This window comes from Gallinula chloropus (assembly GCF_964237585.1).
Source record: "Gallinula chloropus genome assembly, chromosome: 35".
Lineage (NCBI taxonomy): Eukaryota > Metazoa > Chordata > Aves > Gruiformes > Rallidae > Gallinula > Gallinula chloropus.
Genome location: NC_140120.1, coordinates 696,477 through 719,366, shown reverse-complemented (window position 1 = coordinate 719,366; position 22,890 = coordinate 696,477). Strand labels below are relative to the sequence as shown.

Below are 22,890 nucleotides of genomic sequence, written 5' to 3'. Positions count from 1 at the left end.
GTTTTTAACCATGTCATGCTCAGCATAAAGGGGGCTGGTGGGGGGAGGAGCAGGCAGCTCCAGGACGCACAGTTTTGGGGACAGTCTGGTTTGGGGATGGCTCTGATCTGTGCTGCCTTAGCTGTGCAGTTTGGTGAGAAAATACATTGTGTGTCACCAGTTTCATATATTTATATATAGTTTAATATAATAGACCTATTATTGTTATCTCTCTCCTGACCCAGTAACTACCCTTGCTCCAACCTGCAAGTTTTGGGGTTTTTTTTGTTGGCTTTTCCTTCCCTTCTCCCCTCCCCCCTCTTAAAGCACTGTGTTTCTCTCCAACTGAAGGAGGTTACAGGAGTGGTTCCTTCAGGGTGTTTCACAGCAGGTTCCCCTGGAGCCCCAGAGAGACCTGGAGACATCCCAGAGGACAGCAGAGAGTGCTGCCTTGGGCTGGTCCTCTGCTGCTGAGCTGGGCTGGGCTCCTGGGATGGAGGGAGCTCATGGCAAGCAGGCATCAGTGAAGACACACAGTTCTGACCCAGGAGCAGCTCTTCTTCACAGTGAAGCAGAGCTGACAGCACTGCCAGTAAGCACTGAGGGGAGAAGAGCGAGACAGAGGGAGCTGAAAGGCAGTCTAGGCTGGGAGGACAGCTGAGGGTTCACTGGAAAAGAAATCTTTACATCCCTCTCTATGGTAAGTCTCTAAGCTGCAGAGCAATAGTAATGGGGATTCCACAGGGGTCTCCTCAGCCTGGTTCATCCCACAGTCTGTAGGAACTTTCAGGAGGGCTCTCACAGATTCCCAAGTACAGAAGTGAAGGATGTGCTCCACATCAGGCATTTTCTGCTGCCCCTTTGGAGGGACAGGGCATCATGACTGCCTTTTCCCAGGGATGCATCAGGGGTGTGACGCTGGTGGTGCAGCAAGGGGTGCACAGGACTGTCCTTCAGAGCAGGGTCTTTGCACCCCAGGGGCTGTGAGTCAGGAAAGAGATTGTGCTGCAGCGAGGGTCAGAACTCAGCCTGCCGGGGAGCTCCTACTCCCAGGGAGAGGCTGCACTGCGTGGAGAAGCTCAGGATGTAAGGAGTCACCTCTAGACAGGCAGGGCCCTTTTGCTGGTGAGAGGGTCCTGCCTGGGTCAGGTCTTCTCACAGCTCCTCATCACTCCCAGGACAGCTCTGGAGAGGATCTTTGAAGGCTTTCCTGCTTCAGTTTGTGCATTCCTGAGTCACAGAATCACAGAATATTAGCTGTTGGAAGGGATCTCCAAAGATCATCTAGTCCACCTCCCCCCCCCCCCCCCCATTTAGTCTTGGCATTAAAGGTTGGGCTGGGTGGGAATTGAAATAGATCTATCTATAGATCTGGGCATGGGCCATGCTCTGAGACACCATTAGTATTACAGCAAGAGACCCCAGGTCTGGCTCACCATGGGACTATTTCCAGAGGAGACTTTGCCATAGGAAGTACAGAGTTTGAACAGGACGCTGGGACTCCAGGAGCATTGTACTGAGAGATGGGCAGGTCTGCAAGGAACCTCAGATAGGCCACTAAGGTACTGCAGACAGCAGGACAGCATCACATTGGTGGCATCACTGGGACTTGTTTGAGCTGCTCCTTAGCTTCTGCACACACAGAGGTGCCCCTAGGCAGTGTCCTGCAGCCAGGAGGTGTCTGCAGGGCAGAGCTGAGCACGCAGCTGCTGGGACTGGCTCCCTGAGCACAGGCAGGCAAGAGAGCTGAGGACAGGGAGGAGAGCTGAGGACAAACTGCTCCTGGCAGGGACAGCTCCAGGCAGCAGAGACATGGGCAGGGAGGGAGAGGGAGCTATACTCAGGAGCACTGTGGGAGGGGGAGCTGGGTACCTCCCTGCCATCCCTTGCAGTGCAGAAACTCCCCTGGAGCACACACCACCCCCATCAGGTCTGCTCTCCCAGGTCTGCCTGTGGCCCTAAGGGTTGCAGGCTGTCACTGCGTCTCAGAGGGGCCACTGGTGAGGAGAAACTGCCGAGTACCCATCTGTCTGTCCTGCCTCTGTCAACCTGAGCACAGGGGCATCTGTCTCTGTTTTTCCTCCTGTCCATGCTGCATTTGTTTCCACTGGGATTGGAAACTCTGGGCAAGGTGTTTTGCAGGGCTGGGAGGAATCCAAGTCTCCTTTTGGATACCTCCTCTTTAGGACATTTGACTTTCCCTCGGGGGGGTCTTCCTGGGCTGCAGGCTACCTCCAGAAAGGCAGAGCTGTCCCATGGAAACCCCAGGTTATCCAGGAGACCCATAGGTAGGACACCTCAGTGGTGCTCAGGTGATGAAAATGCTGCTGGGGGGATGTGTGCAGGGAGCTGCAGAGAGCGCTGGGTGTTCCTGGCTGGGGTGGGAGGGCTGAGATCCCCCTCAGGTACAGCGGGAAAGGGTGGGAGGGTTGGAGATGTGCACTTGGGAAATGGATTCCTCTGCTCACAGCAGTGTCCAGTTCCTTTTGGGGGGAACATCTGGCTGTGATCATCCTCCAGCTGAAAGAGCTTCCAGCACAGGACAGCTGAGACCAGGGCTGATGGAACGACCCACTCTCTTCACTCATGGCTAAGGGGCAGTCCCTTTGCTTCTCAGGACACACGGGGTTCCACTTGAAATGCAGCACGAATGCCAGGGCCTTCTGCCTGAAAACACTCCTCAGGAGTGGTGGGACAGCTAGAGCAGAGTAAACAAAATCCTACCAGCTCTGATCTGCCCTTGGGTGAAATGGGAGTCACAACAGTGCTGAAGAACTCTTGCATTATTGCAAGTGGACTTAATCCTCGACCAGCCTGTGTTCCCATGGACCTATTGCTGTGGGGCAAGGCTGGCTCCTCCAGAGCCCACAGCAGAGCCCCCTGCTCCCTGGGCATGCCTCAGCCAGCACCAGCCAGAGCCCACAAATGGGACCTCAGAAAGGTCTTCCTGAAATGAGAGAGGCAGTTTGGGGAGCATTATGGGATATGGAGAAGGCTGATGGGGTTGGGGAATAAGCTGATTTCTTTCTCCTTAATCTCAGGGAGGGGGGGTCCTGTGGGAAATGGCAAGAGCTGTTCCTCATGGAAGTCTCCCCTATCTTGTCACTGCCTCTACCTCCTTGGACAGGTTCCTGTTCCCAAAGGAAGCAGATGTCCAACAGCAGCTCCATCAGTGAGTTCCTCCTCCTGGCTTTTGCAGACACATGGGACCTGCAGCTTGTGCACTTCTGGCTCTTCCTGGGTATCTACCTGGCTGCCCTCATGGGCAATGGCCTCATCATCATTGCCATATTCTATGACCACAGCCTACACACCCCAATGTACTTCTTCCTCCTAAACCTCTCCCTTCTTGACCTGGGATCAGTCTCTGCATCAGTTCCCAAATCAATGCTCAATTCCCTGTGGGACACAAGGGCCATTTCCTACACAGGATGTGCTGCACAGCTCTTTACTCTTATCTTCATGATATTAGCAGAGTATTCTCTCCTCACTGTCATGGCCTATGACCGTTATGTTGCCATCTGCCACCCCCTGCACTACGGGACCCTCCTGGGCAGCCGAGCTTGTGTCCACATGGCAGCAGCTGCCTGGGCCAGTGGGTTTCTCCATGCTGTGCTGCACACAGCCAGTACATTTTCACTGCCTCTCTGCCATGGCAATGTCCTTGACCAGTTCTTCTGTGAAATCCCCCAGATCCTCAAGCTCTCCTGCTCAGACACCATCAGGGAAGTTGCACTTATTATGCTTAGTTCCTGTTTAGCCTTTGTGTGTTTTGTGTTCATTGTGGTGTCCTATGTGCAGATCTTCAGGGCTGTGCTGAGGATCCCCTCACAGCAGGGATGGCACAAAGCCTTTTCCACCTGCCTCCCTCACCTGGCCGTGGTCTCCCTGTTTGTCAGTACCGTCATAGTTGATCACCTGAAGTCCCCCTCCACCTCCTTGTCATCCCTGGACCTGGTGTTGGCAGTTTTGTACTCAGTGGTGCCTCCAGTCATGAACCCCCTCATCTACAGCATAAGAAACCAGGAGCTCAAGAAGGCCATTAGGAAAGTAATTACCTTGATGTTTGTCAGACCTTATAAACCTCCTGTCTTTCTTCGAAAGTGACTGGCAGAGTATCTGATAGAAGGCCTTGATTTTGTTTGTTTCTTTATCATTACTGTCATTGTTACCTGTTAGGGTCATGTCTTACTGGTTTTGTCTCTTATTGTGGTGGTTTGAGCCTGGATACAGGCCAGACACCCACAAATGTCACTCTATCGCTCCCCTTTTGAGCTGGACAGGAAAGAAAAATATGTATTGAGAGGCTGAGGAGTTGAAATAAGGACGTAGAGAGATGGTTCCACAGTTGCTGTCCTGGGCAAAAAATCTCTCAACACAGAATAAAGGAAAGAAAACTCTTTAATTTATTACATTACACTTGACAGACACAGAAAGGAGAGTCGGAGACGCACACCCAGATCTGAAAACACCACCCCCACCCACCCGCTTCTTTGCTGACTTCACTTTAATCTTGATTTCTCTCCCTTCTTCCCCCAACAATGGCATGGCATGGGGAGTGAGGGAGTGGCTGTTTCAGTCAGTTCCTCACGGGTTGTTTTCCTTCTTCGCTGGGGTGGTGGGGTGGGGGAGGGTGGGCACTGTGGGGTCCCACCCATGACAGACAGTCCTCCATAAACTTCTCCAACGTGAGTCCTTTTCCACAGGGCTTCAGCTCTTCCCCTGCTGCCCTAGCGTGGGTCACTGCTATGGGTGCAGCCATCAATCACAGCATGTCTCTCAGTCCCTCAGGCCCAGACTGCTTCAGCTGGGTCCTCCAAGGAGTCAGAAGCCCTCCCAGTAAACCTGTCCAGCATGGGTCTCTCTCTGTCTCTCCATGGGCTGCAGAGCCTGCAGATCTGCTGGCAAGGGCTTTCTCCAACGTGGGCCACAGCGTCTTCCACATGTTTCCACCCACTCCAGCGTGGGGCCTCTGTACAGGCTACAGGTGGGGTCTCTGCTCCTGTAGGGGCTGTAGGGGGACAGCTGGCCTCACCATGATCTTCTCCACAGGCTGCAGGGGAATCTTTCTCTCTGATGGCTGGACCGCTTCCCCTGCTCCCCCCTTCTTCACTGACCATGGTGTCTGCAGAGTCTCTTACATCTTCTCACTCCCTTCTCTGGTGGCAAAAGGTGTCTGCTTGCACTTGGTGTTTTCTCCTAAATGTGGTTCACAAAATTCCTGTCTGTTCTCTGAAAACCCACACAGGGACAGAGGGACATGGTGAGCTTTGATGAACATGGGCTTGGAATCTGTAACACCCATCATGCAACTAGCGCACGACACACTGGTGGTTCCTTCAAGCCTCATTTGTCAAGGAACGGAGTTGTGGGTACAAGGAGTCTCGTGCACACCTTTCCCAATATATGGGATCTGAGTATGAGCAAACTACTTGTCGTGGTTTTACCCCGGCTGAGAGCCGAGATCCACACAGCTGCCTGCTCTTTAAAGGGAAAGAGGAGGGGGAGAAGCGCGGGAGGGGGTGTGAGGGAAGGGAAGGTAAAAGGAAGGGGCAAATAACAACCCTGAAACCAAGAAACCAAAAGCCCGTGGGTTGGGATAAGGACAGTTTACTAAGATAACAGAAAGATCAAATATAACAATGCTAACAGGACTTTAGAGCAAAAAATATATGAAGCTGTTGCTACACAATGCAGTTTCTCACCGAACCCACAGCTCAGGCCGTGCCACCCAGAGCCGTCCCAGAACACAACTGTCCCCCAGAAACCGCACATCCCAAAGCCGCCCCCTTCCTAGAGCTGCCCATCATCCCCCTTTATACTGAGCATGATGTAATTGGCATGGAATACCCACTTTGGCCTGTTTGGGTCACCTGTCCTGGCTTCATCCCCTCCTTTCTCATGAACAGGGAAATATGAAGAACTGAAAAAGTCCTTGCTTGCTTGGCAACAACTAGAAACATCAGGGTGTTATCAGCACTGCTCCCATCCTAAAACCCAAACACAGCATTCCATCCACTGCTAGAAAAGGAAGTAACTCCATCCTAACCAAAACCAGGACACCCTGTAGTTCTGATCTAAGATGCAAAGGGAATGGACGATTTGTCTTTAAAAGGTCATTACTAGATTGGTGGCCACCATGTTTATCGAAAATGACCAAATAATTGGAGCAGAACATGTTATGTGGGTTATATACACCCCTTCTGGTTTTGGGTTTTTTTATTGTTGTTGCCAGACCAAAGTGGAAACAGTTTGGGAATTAAGGTCTATGACGACCTCAGTTGGTATCGAGGGTCCATTGATGTTTCTATAGCAGGTGGGAGTAGCCAGTCCTGGGGAAAAGACAGGTGGACCCTCCAATGTGTCGTACAACATTTTGGACCTGCAACCTAGAATCCTAACGAATGGATTAGGGCTGCTCGAGCCCCAATCTATAATCTAAATCCCATTATTCGTCTACAAGCCATCGTAGGAATTATTACTAATGAAAAAGCTCACGCCCTCCATCTATTGGCCAATCAGGGGGCACAAATGTGAAGAGCAATATTAACATATCACATGGTTCTCAATTACCTGCCAGCCAAAGGAGGAGGCATTTGTGGTCATAAATGATTCTAATTGTGGTTTGAAAATAGATGACAATGGCAAGGTTGTTAAACAAACCACAGCCAGAATACAGAAGTTAGCCCATGTCCCCGTTACAACATGGGAAGGCTGGGACATTGAGATGTTGTCCTGGCTCCCCGTTGGTCCATGAGTTAAGTGAATCCTATTTTATTTGACATGTGGATTCACCACATGGTTGTTTTTACCACATATTATTCCATGTTTTATACAATTGCTTCAACATGTCGTAGCCAATAGGCAATTTGTAACTCCTGCTCCACCTGAGGGCGTTAAAGAAATGCCCAACGACACTGTCAGCAGTATGGATCATATTAAAGAGGGTGTTTTTACTTGCCTTTGCTTCAATCTAGAACAGAAGTTTTGAGACCCCGACAAAACATGTGCCTTAGACTAAGGGGGTGTGGAAATCCATTTTCCTACTGTGTATGCCGACCCCAACCAGAACAGACCAGGGCAGCAGAGCACATGAACCACAAAGGCCACAATCACTCTGCTTTGTATCACCAAACCCACACAGGTACCAGAATGCATAGATGTTCTGAATTGATAATAATAGAATCACAGACTGGTCTGGCTTGGAAGGGACCCCAAGGATCATACAGTTCACACCCCCCTGCCACAGGTAGGGCCACCAACCTCCAGGCCTGGAGCTACACAAGGCTGCCCAGGGCCCCATCCAGCCTGGCCTTGAACACCTCCAGGGATCAGGCATCCACCACCTCTCCATGCAGCCTGTTCCAGCAGGAAGAGATTTACACTTTAAGAAGTAAAAATGCAATAGTTAATTGGATGTTGTTAGCTCTTGTGACCATGCTGTCTCTTTTCCTTCTTCCTCTCTTTACCTCCTGTCATTCATGCCACCGTGGCGTAACATGAACGAAACAGCCATGTGGAGCCATAGGGTGGTCTAGGGGACTGTGTCAAACAATGAAGAGACTGTGTCAGGTGTTTGTCTCAACACTGCTGGAACATTACACCACCAGCTCTCACCACTGTCAGCAGTGGAGCAACGGTCAGACTGCAAGACCAGATGCATCCTGCCTTCCTATGGACCTGATTGCAGAGCTGATGAAATTTAACCCAACCACTGTGCATGTGCCCGGACCCGGGGTCTGGGAGAGACAGGGGCCAGAGACCCCTGAAGACCACCTAAAACCTCCCAGTGATGGTATTGGGCAGACACACCACCGCTGAGTGGGGGATGCAGCTAAACAAAGTAGCTCTTGGAATATGCTAATTGATTCCTGGAAGGAGTGAATACAACACAATAAAAGAACAGAGGTGACCGACATGGAGGGAACGTTGCCCCACCAGACCTGAAGACATTGGCCTGACAGGACACTGCAGCTCCATGGTGGTAGATATCGCATTTCTTTCCCCCCCCCCCTTCTCTTGCACACTTGTTGTTGGCCAAATAAAGTGACTTGACCCTTGACTCGGTTTTGAGTCTTAATTCTGTTCCTGAAAATTGTGAAGACCTGGTCATGACAAAACTCCTAGTTGGACATTACTCAGGAGTTAAGCCCAGGTGCCCCCAGCTGCCCAGAGCACCCTGGGGTCATTTGAATCACAATGCACTTTGGTCACAATAACCACAGGCAATGCCACAGGCCTGGGGCAGAGCGGCTGGAGAGCTCCCTGGGGGAGAAGGATCTGGGGTGTTAGTGGACAGGCAGCTGAACATGAGGCAGCAGAGTGCCCAAGTGGCCAAGAAGGCCAACAGCAACCTGGCCTGTATCAGGAAGGGTGTGACTAGCAGGAGTAGGGAAGAGATTGTTCTGTTACACTCAGCTCTGGTGAGGCTGCACCTCGAGTCCTGTGTCCTGTTTTTGGCCCCTCACTATGAGAAGGACGTTGAGATGCTGGATCGTGTCCAGAGAAGGTCGATGAAGCGGGTGAAGGGTGTGGAGCACAAGCCCTGTTAGGACTGGCTGAGGGAACTGGGCTTTCTTAGTCTATAGGACACTGAGTGGTGACATTACCACTCTCTAAAACTCCGTACAAGGACGGTGTATAGACATGGGGGTCGGGCTCAGGTAACAAGCGATAGGACCAGACAATTTAACATTCTCCAGGGGAGATTTAGGTTAGATATCTGGAAGAATTACCTTATACATTTTTAATAAATTTCAAGAGAAGATTTAAGAAAGAAAATTTTGTGCACCTTTCCAGTCAGACACGGGAGCACAGCTCGACATTACCCAGGGTCTGGGGCACACAAGACCCAGAGAAACTGCATTAGGGATGGGATGAACATGCACCATGTTATTACAGCTTAGACAAAAGAGAAGGAAAACAGCCCAAGAACTAAAACCCCTACAAAGTATGGACATGTCCAGGCATGAAGTACATGGTCAGAGATATGAAGAAGAAGATGAGCGGTTTGTTGGCGATTAAAAATATCCAGTCCTCAGTTTCCACACAGCATCCTTGAGCTCCTGGTTCCTCATGCTGTAGATGAGGGGGTTCACTGCTGGTGGAAACACTGAGTAAAGAAATGCCAATAACAGGTCCAGAAATAGGGAAGAGATGGAGGGGGGCTTCAGGTTGCCAAAGACGGAAGTGCTGAGAAACAGGGAGACCACGGCCAGGTGAGGGAGGCAGGTGGAAAAGGCTTTGTGCCGTCCCTGCTGCGAGGGGATCCTCAGCACAGCCCTGAAGATCTGCACATAGGACACCACGATGAACACAAAACACCCAAAACCTAAACAAGCACTGAACACAATGAGTCCAGTTTCCCTGAGGTAGGCATCTGAGCAGGAGAGCTTGAGGATCTGGGGGATTTCACAGAAGAACTGGTCAATGACATTGCCATGGCACAGGGGCAGGGAAAATGTGTTGGCTGTGTGCAGCACAGAATAGAGAAACCCACTGGCCCAGGCAGCTGCTGCCATGTGGACACAAGCTCTGCTGCCCAGGAGGGTCCCGTAGTGCAGGGGGTGGCAGATGGCAACGTAGCGGTCATAGGCCATGACAGTGAGAAGACAGAACTCTGTTGAGATCAAAAATAGAAAGAAAAAGAATTGAGCCAGACATCCTGTGTAGGAAATGGCCCTGGTGTCCCACAAGGAATTGGCCATGGATTTGGGAACAGTGGAGGAAATGCAGCCAAGGTCAGTAAGAGAGAGGTTGAGGAGGAAGAAGTACATGGGGGTGTGGAGGTGGTGGTCACAGGCTATGGTGATGATGATGAGGCCATTGCCCAGGAGAGCAGCCAGGTAGATGCCCAGGAAGAGCCAGAAGTGCAGGAGCTGCAGCTCCCTTGTGTCTGCAAAGGGCAGGAGGAGGAACTGGCTGATGGAGCTGCTGCTGTTGGACATCTGCTGCCATCAAATGTGGAGACCTGTCTGAGGAGAAAAAAGTAGTGAGAATTTAGGGAACTCTTCTTTGAGGAAAACCTCTTCCAATTCACATTGACTCTCTGGATTCAGGAAGACTTTTGTCAGGTCCCTTTTGGGGTTCTGCTTTGTGCTGGCTTGAGCTTGCCACTGCTGGTAGGAGGGTCAGCTGTGGCTCTTGAGAACTCAGTCCTGCCTGGCAGCAGTCAGTACATAGAAGGATGGTTTGATCTCAGACTAAATCCCCTGTGGATAGGAATGAGCTTTTCAGCACTGACACTCCAGTTTCACCCCAGGGCAGAGCAGAGCTTTGGTAATGGTGGGACAAAGGCAGCAAGGATAGGAAGGGAAGCAGTGAGAAACAATCCAGCCAGGGCTGCAAGGACAGGAACAGACAGACAGGTACTCGCAGGTTTCTCAGACTGAAAACGTGGAAGTCTGGGTGCAGAGTCTGTGCTGGGTGGCAGAAACCAGGGGGTTGCTGTGGGAAAGTGTCAGCACGGTGGGTGATGTCAGGGAGGTACCAAATCCCCACTGCCAGGGCATTGCTGGGAGCAGCTCACTCTTCCTCCCTGACAATGCCTCTGCTGCCTGGAGCTGTCCCTGCAGCTGCTTCTCTTTGCCCATGTCACCTCCTGCTCTGTGCTCACAGACCTCATCCAACCTGCCCTGTGCTCAGCTCTGCTCTGCAGACCCCTCCTGGTATCAGGGCTCTGCCCCAGGGAACCTCTGTGTGTGCAGGGCTCAGCCCAGGCTCCAACATCTTCATGAGAATCAAGTTTTCACTGCATATTCTCAAGGGGAGAAATAAGTTCTCATCTCCCACAGTCAGCACAGCCCACAGGAGAGGAAAAGTCAAAGCAAAGACTCTGCCTTTGGAGAAATATTCTCTTTGGCATTTCTCAAGGATCAGCTCTGGCTGGGAGCAAAGCTGACCCAGGCAGCATTTTCTTACAGCAGAAGGACCTTGCGTTGCCCTTCCCTGGGTCACTGCTTTAACCCAGAGGTGTTGTCTATATCCCTGTGGAAAGCCCAGCAGGCAGGCTGAGTGCTGACCCTGGCAGCAGCAGAGTCCCTGCCCCAGCAAACAGACCCCGAGGGCATAGGGACCCTGCTCACAAGGACAGCCCTGGGCACCTCTCAACCATGCCCAGGAGAAGACAGCTGTCCTGCCCTGTCCCTCTGATGGAACACAAGGGCATCCCTTCCAGGCAGCACTTTCTGGTCCTACAGAGAACCTGTCCTCCTGACAGACCCCACACACTGCCCTATGTCCCAGCTTTAGGAGATCCCTCCAGGAACAGAACCTGCATTGCCCTGCACCCACAGACATACCAGGGAGAGGCTGTGGAGATTTCTCCTCCAGTGAGCTCTCAGCATCCATCAGCTCTCTCAGCCTCACAGGTCTCCCCTCGGTGCCTCCAGGCAGTGTCCCCAGCCCTGTGTGCTTGGCAGAGGAGCTGCTCCTGGCCAGAGCTGTATCTCTGCAGTGCTGCAATATTTCTGAGCTCCCACTGCCCATCCCAGGAGCCCAGCCCAGCTCACAGCAGAGGAGCAGGTGAAGACATCATACCCTCCATCCCCTCTGGGCTCCTCCCTAGAGCTCCAGGGAACCTACTTGGAAAGAAACTGAAGTTCTCACTGACTTTCCCTCCCTTGTCTGGGGAGAAATCCTTGTGTCCAGCAGAGTCCTTTCTCCTGATCAAACCAGAGCTGGGCAGGACAATCACCTTTCCTTCTCTCCCTAGGAGATAGGACACCCAGGAAGGGACAGGTAGGGGTCTCTGACTCCATGCAAAGGTTAAGGAGCATGGCTGCCTGGGAGCTGCTGGGAATTACTGAGGGTGGAGGCCAGGAGAGAGTTGCTCAGACACCAACCCCTGTTGTCACCCGAAGGGCCAAAGGTGGTCCAAGAGACATGAGTGGGTTCAAGGTCCAATAGAGCAATGCTGCCTGGGATGAGGAGCATTTTTGAGCCTGGTGGGGAATTCCTTTGGCCAAATGAAAAGACACCAGATGGTCACAGTTAGGACCATCATTACCCAAAGGCACCACATGTCCAGCAGCAGCTCCATCAGCCAGTTCCTGCTCCTGCCCTTTGCAGACACAGGGGAGCTGCAGCTCCTGCACTTCTGACTGGGCAACAGTTTAATGATCATTGTTCCAATCTCTCCAACATTTCCTCCTCCCTCAGCAGCCAGTCCCTGGCTGGTAGGGTTTGTGGAAGGATTTGGGCAGGTCGTAGGGCAGTTATCACCTCCTACAGCCTGTGACTTTACAGCTGAACAGGCAAACAACCCTGGTACACTGACAGGCCACCTGATCGATGGGTGCCTTGACTACATCATCCCAATCCCAGTCCCCATCCCAATCCTATCCCATCTGTCCTGGATCTTGCCAGGGCAGAGTTAACCTCCCCAGGCAGGCAGCACAGGAGAGCTGAGTTAGCCCAGGCTGTTTGCCACACCACTTGACATCACTCCCCCAGAAAAGGGGCTTGTTGGGGAGGGGCACTCCTGGTGCCTCCAGGGAAGTGCTAGTGCAGCCGAGTCATTGGGTTGGTCATCATGTTGTGCAGCTACTGGGTCATAACTGGGTATAAGTGAAATTCACTCTGGGTTATTCGCCTTTCATGGTGATTTGGTCAGTAAACTGTCCTTAGGCCAGCCCACGGAGGCTCTGTCTGTTCCCCCTGTGGGAGGGAGTAAGCAGCATGTGCTGCTCAGCCACTGGTTGGAGCTGAACCACCACAGCCCTTTTTGGAGCCCAAGGTAGGGCCTGAAGGTTTGTGATAAGGGTAGAGGATGAGGTGAGGGGTGCTTTCTCCTCCCCTTTTCCCTTTAGGCTTTTTACAGCATCTGTTGAGAACGTTGACTATCCCTGGGATGTTCAGACCAGCATATGTGTCTTGCTCTCTCTCCTGAATGTCTGTCTGGACCTATGTGTTACCAACAACTGTTCCAAGAATATTGCCAAGAGGTCTTCCCTGGGCTGAAGGGTCAGGGGTGGCATGGGGTGTGGGAGGGCATGAAAAATACCTAGACAAGAAAAACAGATCCAGAGGCACTGTGGCTGCCCAGGCCTCAGAAACCAACACCACAGCTGAGCCAGAAAGAACCCTTCCAACAGGCACTGGAGCTACCCGTGCCTCAGAGAGTGCAGCTCCTCCAGTCTCCCCAACAAGCACCATGGGTGCTCAAACCTCAGAGGCCAACCCCAGAGCTGATCCAGACAGCCAACCAGTACGCCTGTCAGTCACCTCTATCCAGAAGAAGAAATACATGGAGAAATCAGTCCTCATCGGGAGAGATGCTGATGAACTGGGACCATTGCAAGGCCCTGAAGAGGCAATACCAGAGGTTATAACCCGATCCTTGTCCTTGAGCTGAGAGACATGAGAAAAGACTTCAGCCGCCTTCCAGGGGAGCACATCATCACCTGGCTACTGCCATGCTGGGACAATGGGGCAGGCAGCAGGGAGAAGGCAGGGAGGCCAAGCAGCTGGGATCCCTGTCCAGAGAAGGAGGCAGTAACAAGGCGATTGGAAGGAAGGCTCAAGCTCTCAGCCTCTGGATGTGACTTCTATCAAGGGTAAGGGCAAGGTACCAGTTCATTGAAGATGTTGTGTATTGGCCAGACCAGTGGATGGCCATGGAGAGAGATATCCATTATCTGAGGGGATGAGCCATGTGAGAGATGATTTAGTGTGATCCTGATGATCTGCAGCTCCATGCATCCTGGGCATAGACTTCCTGCAGAGAGGGCATTTCAAAGACCCAAAAGGGTACCAGTGGGCTTTTGGAATAGCTGCCTCAGAGACAGAAGACATTGAACATGTGTCTCTTCTGCCTGGACTGTCAGAAGACCCTGCTGTTGTGGGGCTGCTAAAGGCTGAAGAACAGCGAGTACCAGTTGCTACCATGATGGTGCACAGGCAACAATACCACACCCAACAGAGACTCCCTGATTCCCATTCAGAAACTGATCATCAACTGGAGAGTCAGGGAGTGATTGGTAGAACGCGCTCACCCTTCAACAGTGCAATCTGGCCAGTGCAGAATCCCAGTGCAAAGTGGAGGCTGAGGCTGGACTATCGTGCCCTGAATGAGGTCACGCTGCCTCTGAGTGCTGCAGTGCCAGACCTGCTGGAACTCCAGTATGAACTGGACTCAAAAGCAGCCAGATGCTATGCCACAATGGACATTGCAAATGCTTTTTTCTTGATTCCTTTGGTGGCAGAGTGCAGGCCAGACTTTACTTTCAGTTGGAAGAGAATCCAGGACACCTGGGATCGACTGCCCCAGGGCTGGAAACACAGCCCCACCATCTGCCATGGACTGATCCAGTCTGCATTAGAGCAGGGTGAAGCCCCAGAGCACCTACAGTATATTGATGATGTCATGGCATGGGACAGCACAGCAGAGGAATTTTTTGAGAAAGGGAAGAAAATGATCTGAATTCTGCTAAAGTTGGTTTTGCCACCAGACAAACCAATGGCAAGGGACCTGCTTAAGGAATCCACTTTTTAGGAATAAAATAGCAGGATGGGTGTCATCAGATCCCAGTGGATGTTATCAATACAATAGCAGCCATGTCTCCATCCACCCTCAAAAAGGAGACCCAAGCTTTCCTAGGCACTGTGGGGTTCTGGAGAATGCATATCCCAAACCACAGTCTCATTGTCAGCCCTCTCTACCGTGTAACCTGGTAAGAGACCGATTTCCAATGAGCAGTGAGAAGCCTTTGAAGAGATCAAACAGGAGATAGTCTGTGTAGGAGCACTTGGGCCTGTCCAGACTGGGCCAGATGTGAAAAATGTGTTCTACAGGTCAGCCTGGGAGAATGGCCCTACCTGGAGACTCTGGCAGAAAGCACCAGGGGAGGCTCAAGGTCAGTCTCTGGGGTTTTGGAGTCGGGGCTACAGAGGATCCAGACACTCTAACAGAAAAGGAAATACTGGCAGCACAGGAAGGGGTTTGAGCCACTTAAGAAGTGATTGGGACTGAAGCCCAGCTCCTCCTGGCACCCAACTGCTGGTGCTGGGCTGGATGTTCAAAGGGAAGGCCCCTCCTACACACCATGCCACTGATGCTACGTTGAGCAAGTGGGTCACATTTATCCCACAGCAGGCTGGAATAGGAAACCCCAATCACCCAGGAACCCTGGGAGTGATCACAGACTGGCCAGAAGGCAAAGATTGTGGAATATCACCACAGTAACAGGTGCCACGTGCTGAAGAGGCCTCACTGTACAGTGAACTGCCAGAAAATGAGAAAAAATACGCCCTGTGCACCGATGGGTCCTGTGGCATTGCTGGTAAACATCAGAGGTGGAAGGCTGCTGTAGGGAGTCCCACACGCCAAGTTGCAGAAGCTGCCTATGGAGAAGGCAAATCCAGCCAGTTTGCAGAGGTGAAAGCCATCCAGCTGGATTTAGACATTGCCAAAGGAGAAAACAGGCCAAATATTACATATTTCTCTATACTATTTCCTGGATGGTGGTCCATGGCAGATGGTCTAAATAATAAATGATGTTATGAACCTCCCCAGTACTCTGAAAATGTAAGATCTGGGCAAGATGTAGATGGTGTGGAAACGGGTGGGTAATGTCCTGGTTCTGGCCAGGCCAGAGCTCACCTCCCCAAGAAGCTAGCACAGCTGTGCTGAGTTCGCCTGGGCTGTTTTCCACACCACCTGACATCACTTCCCCATCCAAGGGGCTGGATGGGGAGGGGTGGTCATGGCATGGTGCAGCACTCTGTTATTGTTGGGTTTGTAAGGTACTCTCTGTGCTATCACTGGGTGTGAGTGCAATTGGGGCTGTTATTGTTCCCCTTTTATGGTGCTTTTGTCAGTAAACTGTCCTTACCCCAACCCACAGAGGCTCTGTCTGTTTCTCCTCCGGGAGTGAGTGAGCAGCATGTGGTGCTCAGCCATTGTTTGGGGCTGAACCACCACAGTTTCCAAGCCACAAGCTGTAAGCTTCTCTAAGAGAAAGTTCTGGGCAGCACTGGGAGCAGTACGGCCACCCAGGCAAAGGCACTCACTGTCAGTTTGACTCAGCACTGGTGTGGACACCAGCAGAGAGTCCAGCAGTGGGAGGTCCCCAGCTCAGGACGAGTGTGGAGGAACAGTCACAAGGTTGAGAGAAATTCTGCTAAGATAGGGTTAGGGGTCTTGTGTGGAGAGGCTGAGAGATCTGGGCTTCTTTAGCCTGGGGAAGGGGAGTCTGAGCAGAGTATAGGGGTAGCTCCAGAGAGCTTGAAATTTCCTTTACAAATGAAAGGCAATTAAAACTAGAGGTGCAGATGGGTTATGATCATGGAGAAATGCCATTCTGAGGGTAGTGCTGTGGTGCTTGGAGTTACTTGGAGGAAGTGTGGATGAGCTGGCTGCTTGGATTATCTGGGAAAAGCTGGTGAGGAGGGAGAGACAGCAGTACAGGCAGGGACATGGTGGGGTGAGAACAAGGTGGGGAAAGGGGATGGGAACCTGCAGAGAAACAGGCACAGGTGTGGGGCAGTGTCACATGGGCTGTGGTGCAGAAGGTCAGGGGTGTTGGCCAGGCTGAAAGCACCTGATAGAAATGAGTCCTTTGCCCCCTTGGCTGTGGCTGATGTCCCTGCAGAGGCCTCAGAGGAGACACATTGTCCTTGTGGCCATGGAACATCATTGCTTCCTTGAACTCAACGTAGGGAGGCATCCCTGTGTCATACTCCTGTCCTACCCTTGGCATCACACTCCCCAAATCCAATGTAAGAGTCTTGAGACACAGGTTAGGGTCAGGATCTCCCTGCCCAGGGGCTGTGGGTCAGCACTTGGCATTTCTGCTTCATCAGACCAAGCCAGGGTGTCCTCAGCATCAGAGCTGCCTGTGCTTTGCCTGGGTTTGTCCTCATGGGCTCCAGTTGAGAGGTGTAAGATGTTCATGGGGCGGCTTTGTCAGTAATGGCTCACAGTAGGGCCCATGACTGTTTCAAGGTACTTTGGGCATTGAGTCTGACTGGCATTTTGAGAGTGTCTTCAGTGTCCTCTTAGTATCTGAGGTCTGTGGACTCAGAAGCAAATATACCATGGGTCTCATAAAAATACAGAAAGCCTTAAAAAGCATATCTCTTCAAGTCCTTTTCATTAAAAAAATCCAGACTTCTACAAATAATTGGATTTCAATTAGGTATTTAATGATGAACAGTTCAAAGGAATATTACAATGGAGGATATTTTTCCTTCATGGGTATTTTCTGTCATGGCTCAGTTGATAGAGCACAGCTCATCATTACACAGTGTCTGTGTCTCACCAGACCAGGAGATAGTCAATTTGGAATGGGATGCATGAGGACCATGTTATTATAGCTTAGACAGAACGTGATGAAAAAGAAACCAACAACTAAAATCCCTACTATAATCATAAAGGTCCTAACGTGTGTTACATGGCCAGTGACAGGCAGAAGATGAGGAGTTTATTGCTGCTTAGAAACGTCCAGTCACCTGTTTCCACACAGCACCCTTTAGCTCCTGGTTCCTCATGCTGTAGATGAGGGGGTTCACTGCTGGTGGAAACACACAGTAAAGAAATGCCACTACCAGGTCCAAAAAATGGGAGGAAATGGACGGGGGCTTCATGTAGGCGAACGTGGCAGTGCTGAGGAACAAGGAGACCACAGCCAGATGAGGGAGGCAGGTGGAAAAGGCTTTGTGCCGTCCCTGCTGTGAGGGGATCCTCAGCACAGCCCTGAAGATCTGCACATAGGACACCACGATGAACACAAAACAGCCAAAAAATAAGCAGACACTGACCACAATGAGTCCAGTTTCACTGAGATAGGCATCTGAGCAGGAGAGCTTGAGGATCTGGGGGATTTCACAGAAGAACTGGTCAAGGGCATTTCCATGGCAGAGGCGCAGTGAAAATGTACTGGCTGTGTGCAGCAGAGAATAGAGAAACCCACTGGCCCAGGCAGCTGCTGCCTTGTGGACACAAGCTCTGCTGCCCAGGAGGGTCCTGTAGTGCAGGGGGTGGCAGATGGCAACGTAGCGGTCATAGGCCATGACAGTGAGAATATAGTACTCTGTGGAGATCAAAAATAAAAAGAAAAATATTTGAGCCACACATCCTGTGTAGGAAATGGCCCTGGTGTCCCACAAGGAATTGGCCATGGATTTGGGAACTGTGGTGGAGATGAAGCCAAGGTCAGTAAGAGAGAGGTTGAGGAGGAAGAAGTACATGGGGGTGTGGAGGTGGTGGTCACAGGCTATGGTGATGATGATGAGGCCATTGCCCAGGAGGGCAGCCAGGTAGATGCCCAGGAAGAGGCAGAAGTGCAGGAGCTGCAGCTCCCGTGTGTCTGCAAAAGGCAGGAGGAGGAAATGGCTGATGGAGCTGCTGCTGTTGGACATCTGCTGCCATCAAGTGTGGAGACCTTTCCAAGGGGGGAAAGGCAGTGAGAAGTTAGGGAATGCTTCTTTGAGGAAAACCCCTTCTACTTCTCATGGAATGCCCTCATCATATCAGCACTATGGGGCTGCCAGGGACGTATCAAATCCCCACTGCCAGGGCACTGCTGGGAGCAGCTCCTTCTCCCTCCCTGACAATGTCTCTGCTGCCTGGAGCTGTCCCTGCAGCTGCTTCTCTTTGCCCATGTCACCTCCTGCTCTGTGCTCACAGAACTCATCCAACCTGATCTGCACTCAGCTCTGCTCTGCAGACCCCTCTTGGCATCAGGGCTCTGCCCCAGTGCAGGGCTCAGGAAAAGCTCCATATCAATGAGAATTGTGTTTTCATTTCACATTCTTGAGGAGAGTAATAAGTTCTCATCTACCACAGTCAGCACAGCCCACAGGAGAGAAGTCAAAGTAAAGATTAAGGATAATCAGGAAAGCATCAGGAAAATGTTTGCTTGATGTTATTCTTCCAAGTCCCTTTGGAATTTCTCAGGAATCAGCTGGAGCTGGAGCAAAGCTGACCCATTCAGCACTTTCTTACAGCAGGAGGACCTTATGCTGCCTTTCCTTGGGTCCCTCCTCAAACCCACAGGTGCTGTCTATATCGCTGCAGAAAGCCCATGAGCCAGGCTGTGCTGACCCTGCTCACAAGGACAGCCCTGGGCACCCCTGGGTGAACACACTGCTTCACACCTCTGCAGCCATGCCCAGGAGAAGACAGCTGTCCTGCCCTGACCCTCTGATGGGGCAGAAGGGCATCCCTTCCAGGCAGCACTTCCTGGTCCTAGAGAGAACCTGTCCCCCTGACAGACCCCACACACTGCCCCATGTCCCAGCTTTAGGAGATCCCTCCAGGAACAGAACCTGCATTGCCCTGCACCCACAGACATACCAGGCAGAGTGCTGTGGTGATTCCTCCTCCAGTGAGCTCTCAGCATCCATCAGCTCTCTCAGCCTCACAGGTCTCCCCTCGGTGCCTCCAGGCAGTGTCCCCAGCCCTGTGGGCTTGGCAGAGGAGCTGCTCCTGGCCAGAGCTGTCTCTCTGCAGCGCTGTAATGTTTCATGAGCTCCCACTGTCCCAGGAGCCCAGCCCAGCTCCCAGCAGAGGAGCAGGTGAATACATCACATACTCCATTCCCCACAGGCTCCTGTGAGGTGTCCCTGGAGCTCCAAGGAACTAACTTGGAAAAATACTGAAGTCCTCTCTGACGTTCCCTCCCTTGGCTGGGGAGAAATCCTTGTGTCCAGCAGAGTCCTTTCTGCTGATCAAACCAGAGCTGGGCAGGACAATCCCCTTTTCTTGTCTTCCCATGATACAGGACCCCCATGCAGGGACAGGGAGGGGACTCTTGTCCCTTGTGAAAAGAAAGGAGTCAGTCCAGTTATTGCAGACCCCTCATCCTTGCTTTGCAGACCTGGTGCTGGAAAGGAACACAACGCTGGCCCATGGAAGAGGCTTCAGCTCCTCATCCATACCTAGGAGTTTGTGACACAAACGAAGCATTTTAATTTTCCTTGTTATAAATGTCTCCTGACTTCTGTCTTTTACTTCTGCAACACTGTCCCATACCGAGAGGCAGCAAATATCCAACAGCAACTCCATCAGCCAGTTCCTCCTCCTGCCCTTTGCAGACACATGGGAGCTGCAGCTCCTGCACTTCTGGCTCTTCCTGGGCATCTACCTGGCTGCTCTCCTGGGCAAGAGTTTAATGATCATTACTGAAGCCTATGACCATTGACTCCACATGCCCATGGATTTGTTCCTCTTCCATATCTTGCTGAATGTGTGGTGCTCACTAAAGCTGCCCCTTCTTCAGCTGCACAGGGAAGAGAAGATGTAACGAAAGGTCAAGTGCTGGTAGAGTTTGAAGATGATGTCAGACACTGTTACAACCCATTCCCTTGGCTAGGAAAGCCCTGAGCCCCAAGGTTACTGGTGCTCCTAGTGAGGGAGTTTTCAGGCCAGTAAGATCCTTCATCCCTCACAGATGTTGTTTGGGGGCTGTTGCTGGGTATTGAGCATTTGTGAAACTTCATGCTGATAGAGCTGCAAGGTGATGTCAGGCAGTGTTAGGACTATTCCTTTCAATGGGATAGCCTGGAACCCCAAGGTTACTGGTTCTTCTAATCCCCACCCTGGGGAGGTGCCCAAAGCCTTTTTCACCACCCACACATTTTGCTTGGGAGGTATTTCTCTAAATTTGATGGTTTCAAAGGTGGAATCTGGTAGAATAAACTGGACACAACAATAAACCCATCCAGTTCTCTCCTTCCTCTGATTGAATGGCACGGGGGGACAGGGATTGGGGGTTGAGGTCAGGTCATCACACATTGTCTCAGCTGCTTTTTCCTTATCAGGGGGAGGACTCCTCACAGTCTCCCCTTGCTCCAGCATTGGGTCCCAGCCACAGGAGACAGTCCTCCATGAACCCCTCCAACGTGAGTTCTCCCCACATAGCTTCAGATCATCACCAACTGCTCCATGGTGGGTCACTTGAATGGGGTGCCATCCTTCAGCAACAGACTGCCCCAGCGTGGGTCCTCCACAGCCCTGCCAGCAAATCTGCTCCAGCACAGGCTTCCTATATGGTCACAGCCTCCTTCAGGGCTCTGCACCTGCCTGAGCACTGTGATGTCTACAGGCTGCATGTAGAATCACTGTTCCACATCATCCAGCATGGGCTGAGGGGGAACAGCCTCATTCACCATGGTCTTCTGCATGGGCTGCAAGGGTATCTCTGCAATGAGGCTGGGAGGACATTCTCCCCCTACTTCACCGAACTTGTTGTCTGCAAAGTTCCTTACACTTTCTCTCTCCTTTCTCTACAGCAAAAAGCAACAGATACATTTTAATTTCTTCTTAAATATATTGTCACAGCAAATATATTTTCACTGCCCCTCTGCCATGGCAATGCTGCTGACCAGTTCTTCTCTGAAATCCCCCAGATCCTCAAGCTCTCTTGCTCACAGGCCTCGCTCAGGGAAATTGTGGCCAGAGCATGTTTGGCTTTTGGGTGTTTTGTGTTCATTGTGGTGTCCTATGTGCAGATCTTCAGGGCTGTGCTGAGGATCCCCTTGGAGCAGGGATGGCACAAAGCCTTTTCCATGTGCCTTCCTTACATGGGAGTGGACTCCTTCTTTGTCAGCACTGACATGTTTGCCTACCTGAAGAGCCCCTCTAAATATCCTCCCTATTTACAGATTCACAGAATCACAGAATTGGAGTTGGAAGGGACCTCCAGAGATCATCCAGTCCAAGCCCCCCCTTCAAAAGCAGAGTCCTCGGACGGGTCGGACAGGATGGCATCCAGATGGGTCTTGAATATCTCCAGAGAAGGAGACTCTACTACCCACTCAGCAGACTGTCCCAGGGCTCTGTCACCTTTCCTTTGTTCCAACTTGGACCCGTTGGCCCCTGTCCAGTCTCCAGAGACCACTTAACCTGATAGAGGTATTTCTTTACATGGTGGTTCCACCAGCAGTGAACCCCCTCACCTACAGCATGAGGAACCAGGAGCTCAAGGATGCCGTGTGGAAACTGATGACTGGATGTTTCTAAGCAGCAATAAACTGATCATCTTCATTGTATTGCAGGCCCTGTCGATTCAATGAAATGTAATCATGCTGAATAGATTGATGGAGATGTCATTTAAGAGACAATTAATATAACTTTAATATAAGAATTTTCATGTTTTTAAGAATAGATTTGGTTTGGATTTTAGTAGATGTGGTTTTGCCCCAGCTGAGAGCTGAGCACCACACAGTTCCTTGTTCTTTAAAAGGAAGAGGGTGGGGGGACAAGTTGGAAGGGAGGGAGAGGAAAGGGAAAGGGGAAAAAACCTGAATCCAAGGAAACAAAACCTTGCAGGTTGGGATAAGGATAGTTTACTAGAATAACAGAAAGAGAGATATAAAAATGATAACAGGACTTTGTAGCAAAATATATGAAACTGATGATACACAATGGAGTTTGTCACTGAACCACACAACTCAGGCAAAGCAGCCCAGAGCTGTCCTGAAAACAGGACTGTCCCCAAAACTGCACGTCCTGGAGCTGCCTCCTACTCCTCCAACCAGCACCCCCTTTTATCCTGAGCATGATGTAATTGGCATGGAATAGCCCCTTTGGCCAGTTCGGGTCACCTGTCCTGGCTGTGTCCCCTTCCTTCTCCTTAGTAGGGAAATAGGAACAACTGAAAAGTCCTTGATTGCTTGGCAACAACCAGAAACATCAGGGTGTTATCAGCACTGCTCTCCTCCCAACTCCCAAACACAGCATTCCATCTGCTATTAGAAAAGAAATAAACTCCATCACAGCCAAAACAGGACACTGACATAATTTCCCTGTCAAAGGGGCTGGCTGGGGAGGGGTGGTCATGACATGGAGCAGCACTCTGTTATTGTTGGGTTTGTAAGGTACTCTCTGTGCTATCACTGGGTGTGAGTGCAATTGGGGCTGATATTGTTCCCCTTTTATGGTGCTTTTGTCTCTAAACTGTCCTTATC

At 51.3% G+C, this 22,890-nt stretch overlaps 2 protein-coding genes across 2 annotated transcripts; both read right to left on the bottom strand.

Annotated features, from left to right (window-relative positions):
* Nucleotides 1-8,999: 8,999 nt before the first annotated feature.
* LOC311203101 (olfactory receptor 14A16-like) lies at nucleotides 9,000-9,926 on the bottom strand (the record flags this gene model as incomplete). The annotated part of the gene is made up of 1 exon (XM_084277736.1): nucleotides 9,000-9,926. One exon carries the CDS (start codon nucleotides 9,924-9,926, stop codon nucleotides 9,000-9,002), a length of 927 nt encoding a protein of 308 aa, XP_084133862.1.
* A 7,486-nt stretch (nucleotides 9,927-17,412) lies between these two features.
* On the bottom strand, nucleotides 17,413-18,339 carry LOC311203100 (olfactory receptor 14A16-like; the record flags this gene model as incomplete). The annotated part of the gene is made up of 1 exon (XM_084277735.1): nucleotides 17,413-18,339. One exon carries the CDS (start codon nucleotides 18,337-18,339, stop codon nucleotides 17,413-17,415), a length of 927 nt encoding a protein of 308 aa, XP_084133861.1.
* Nucleotides 18,340-22,890: the final 4,551 nt, after the last annotated feature.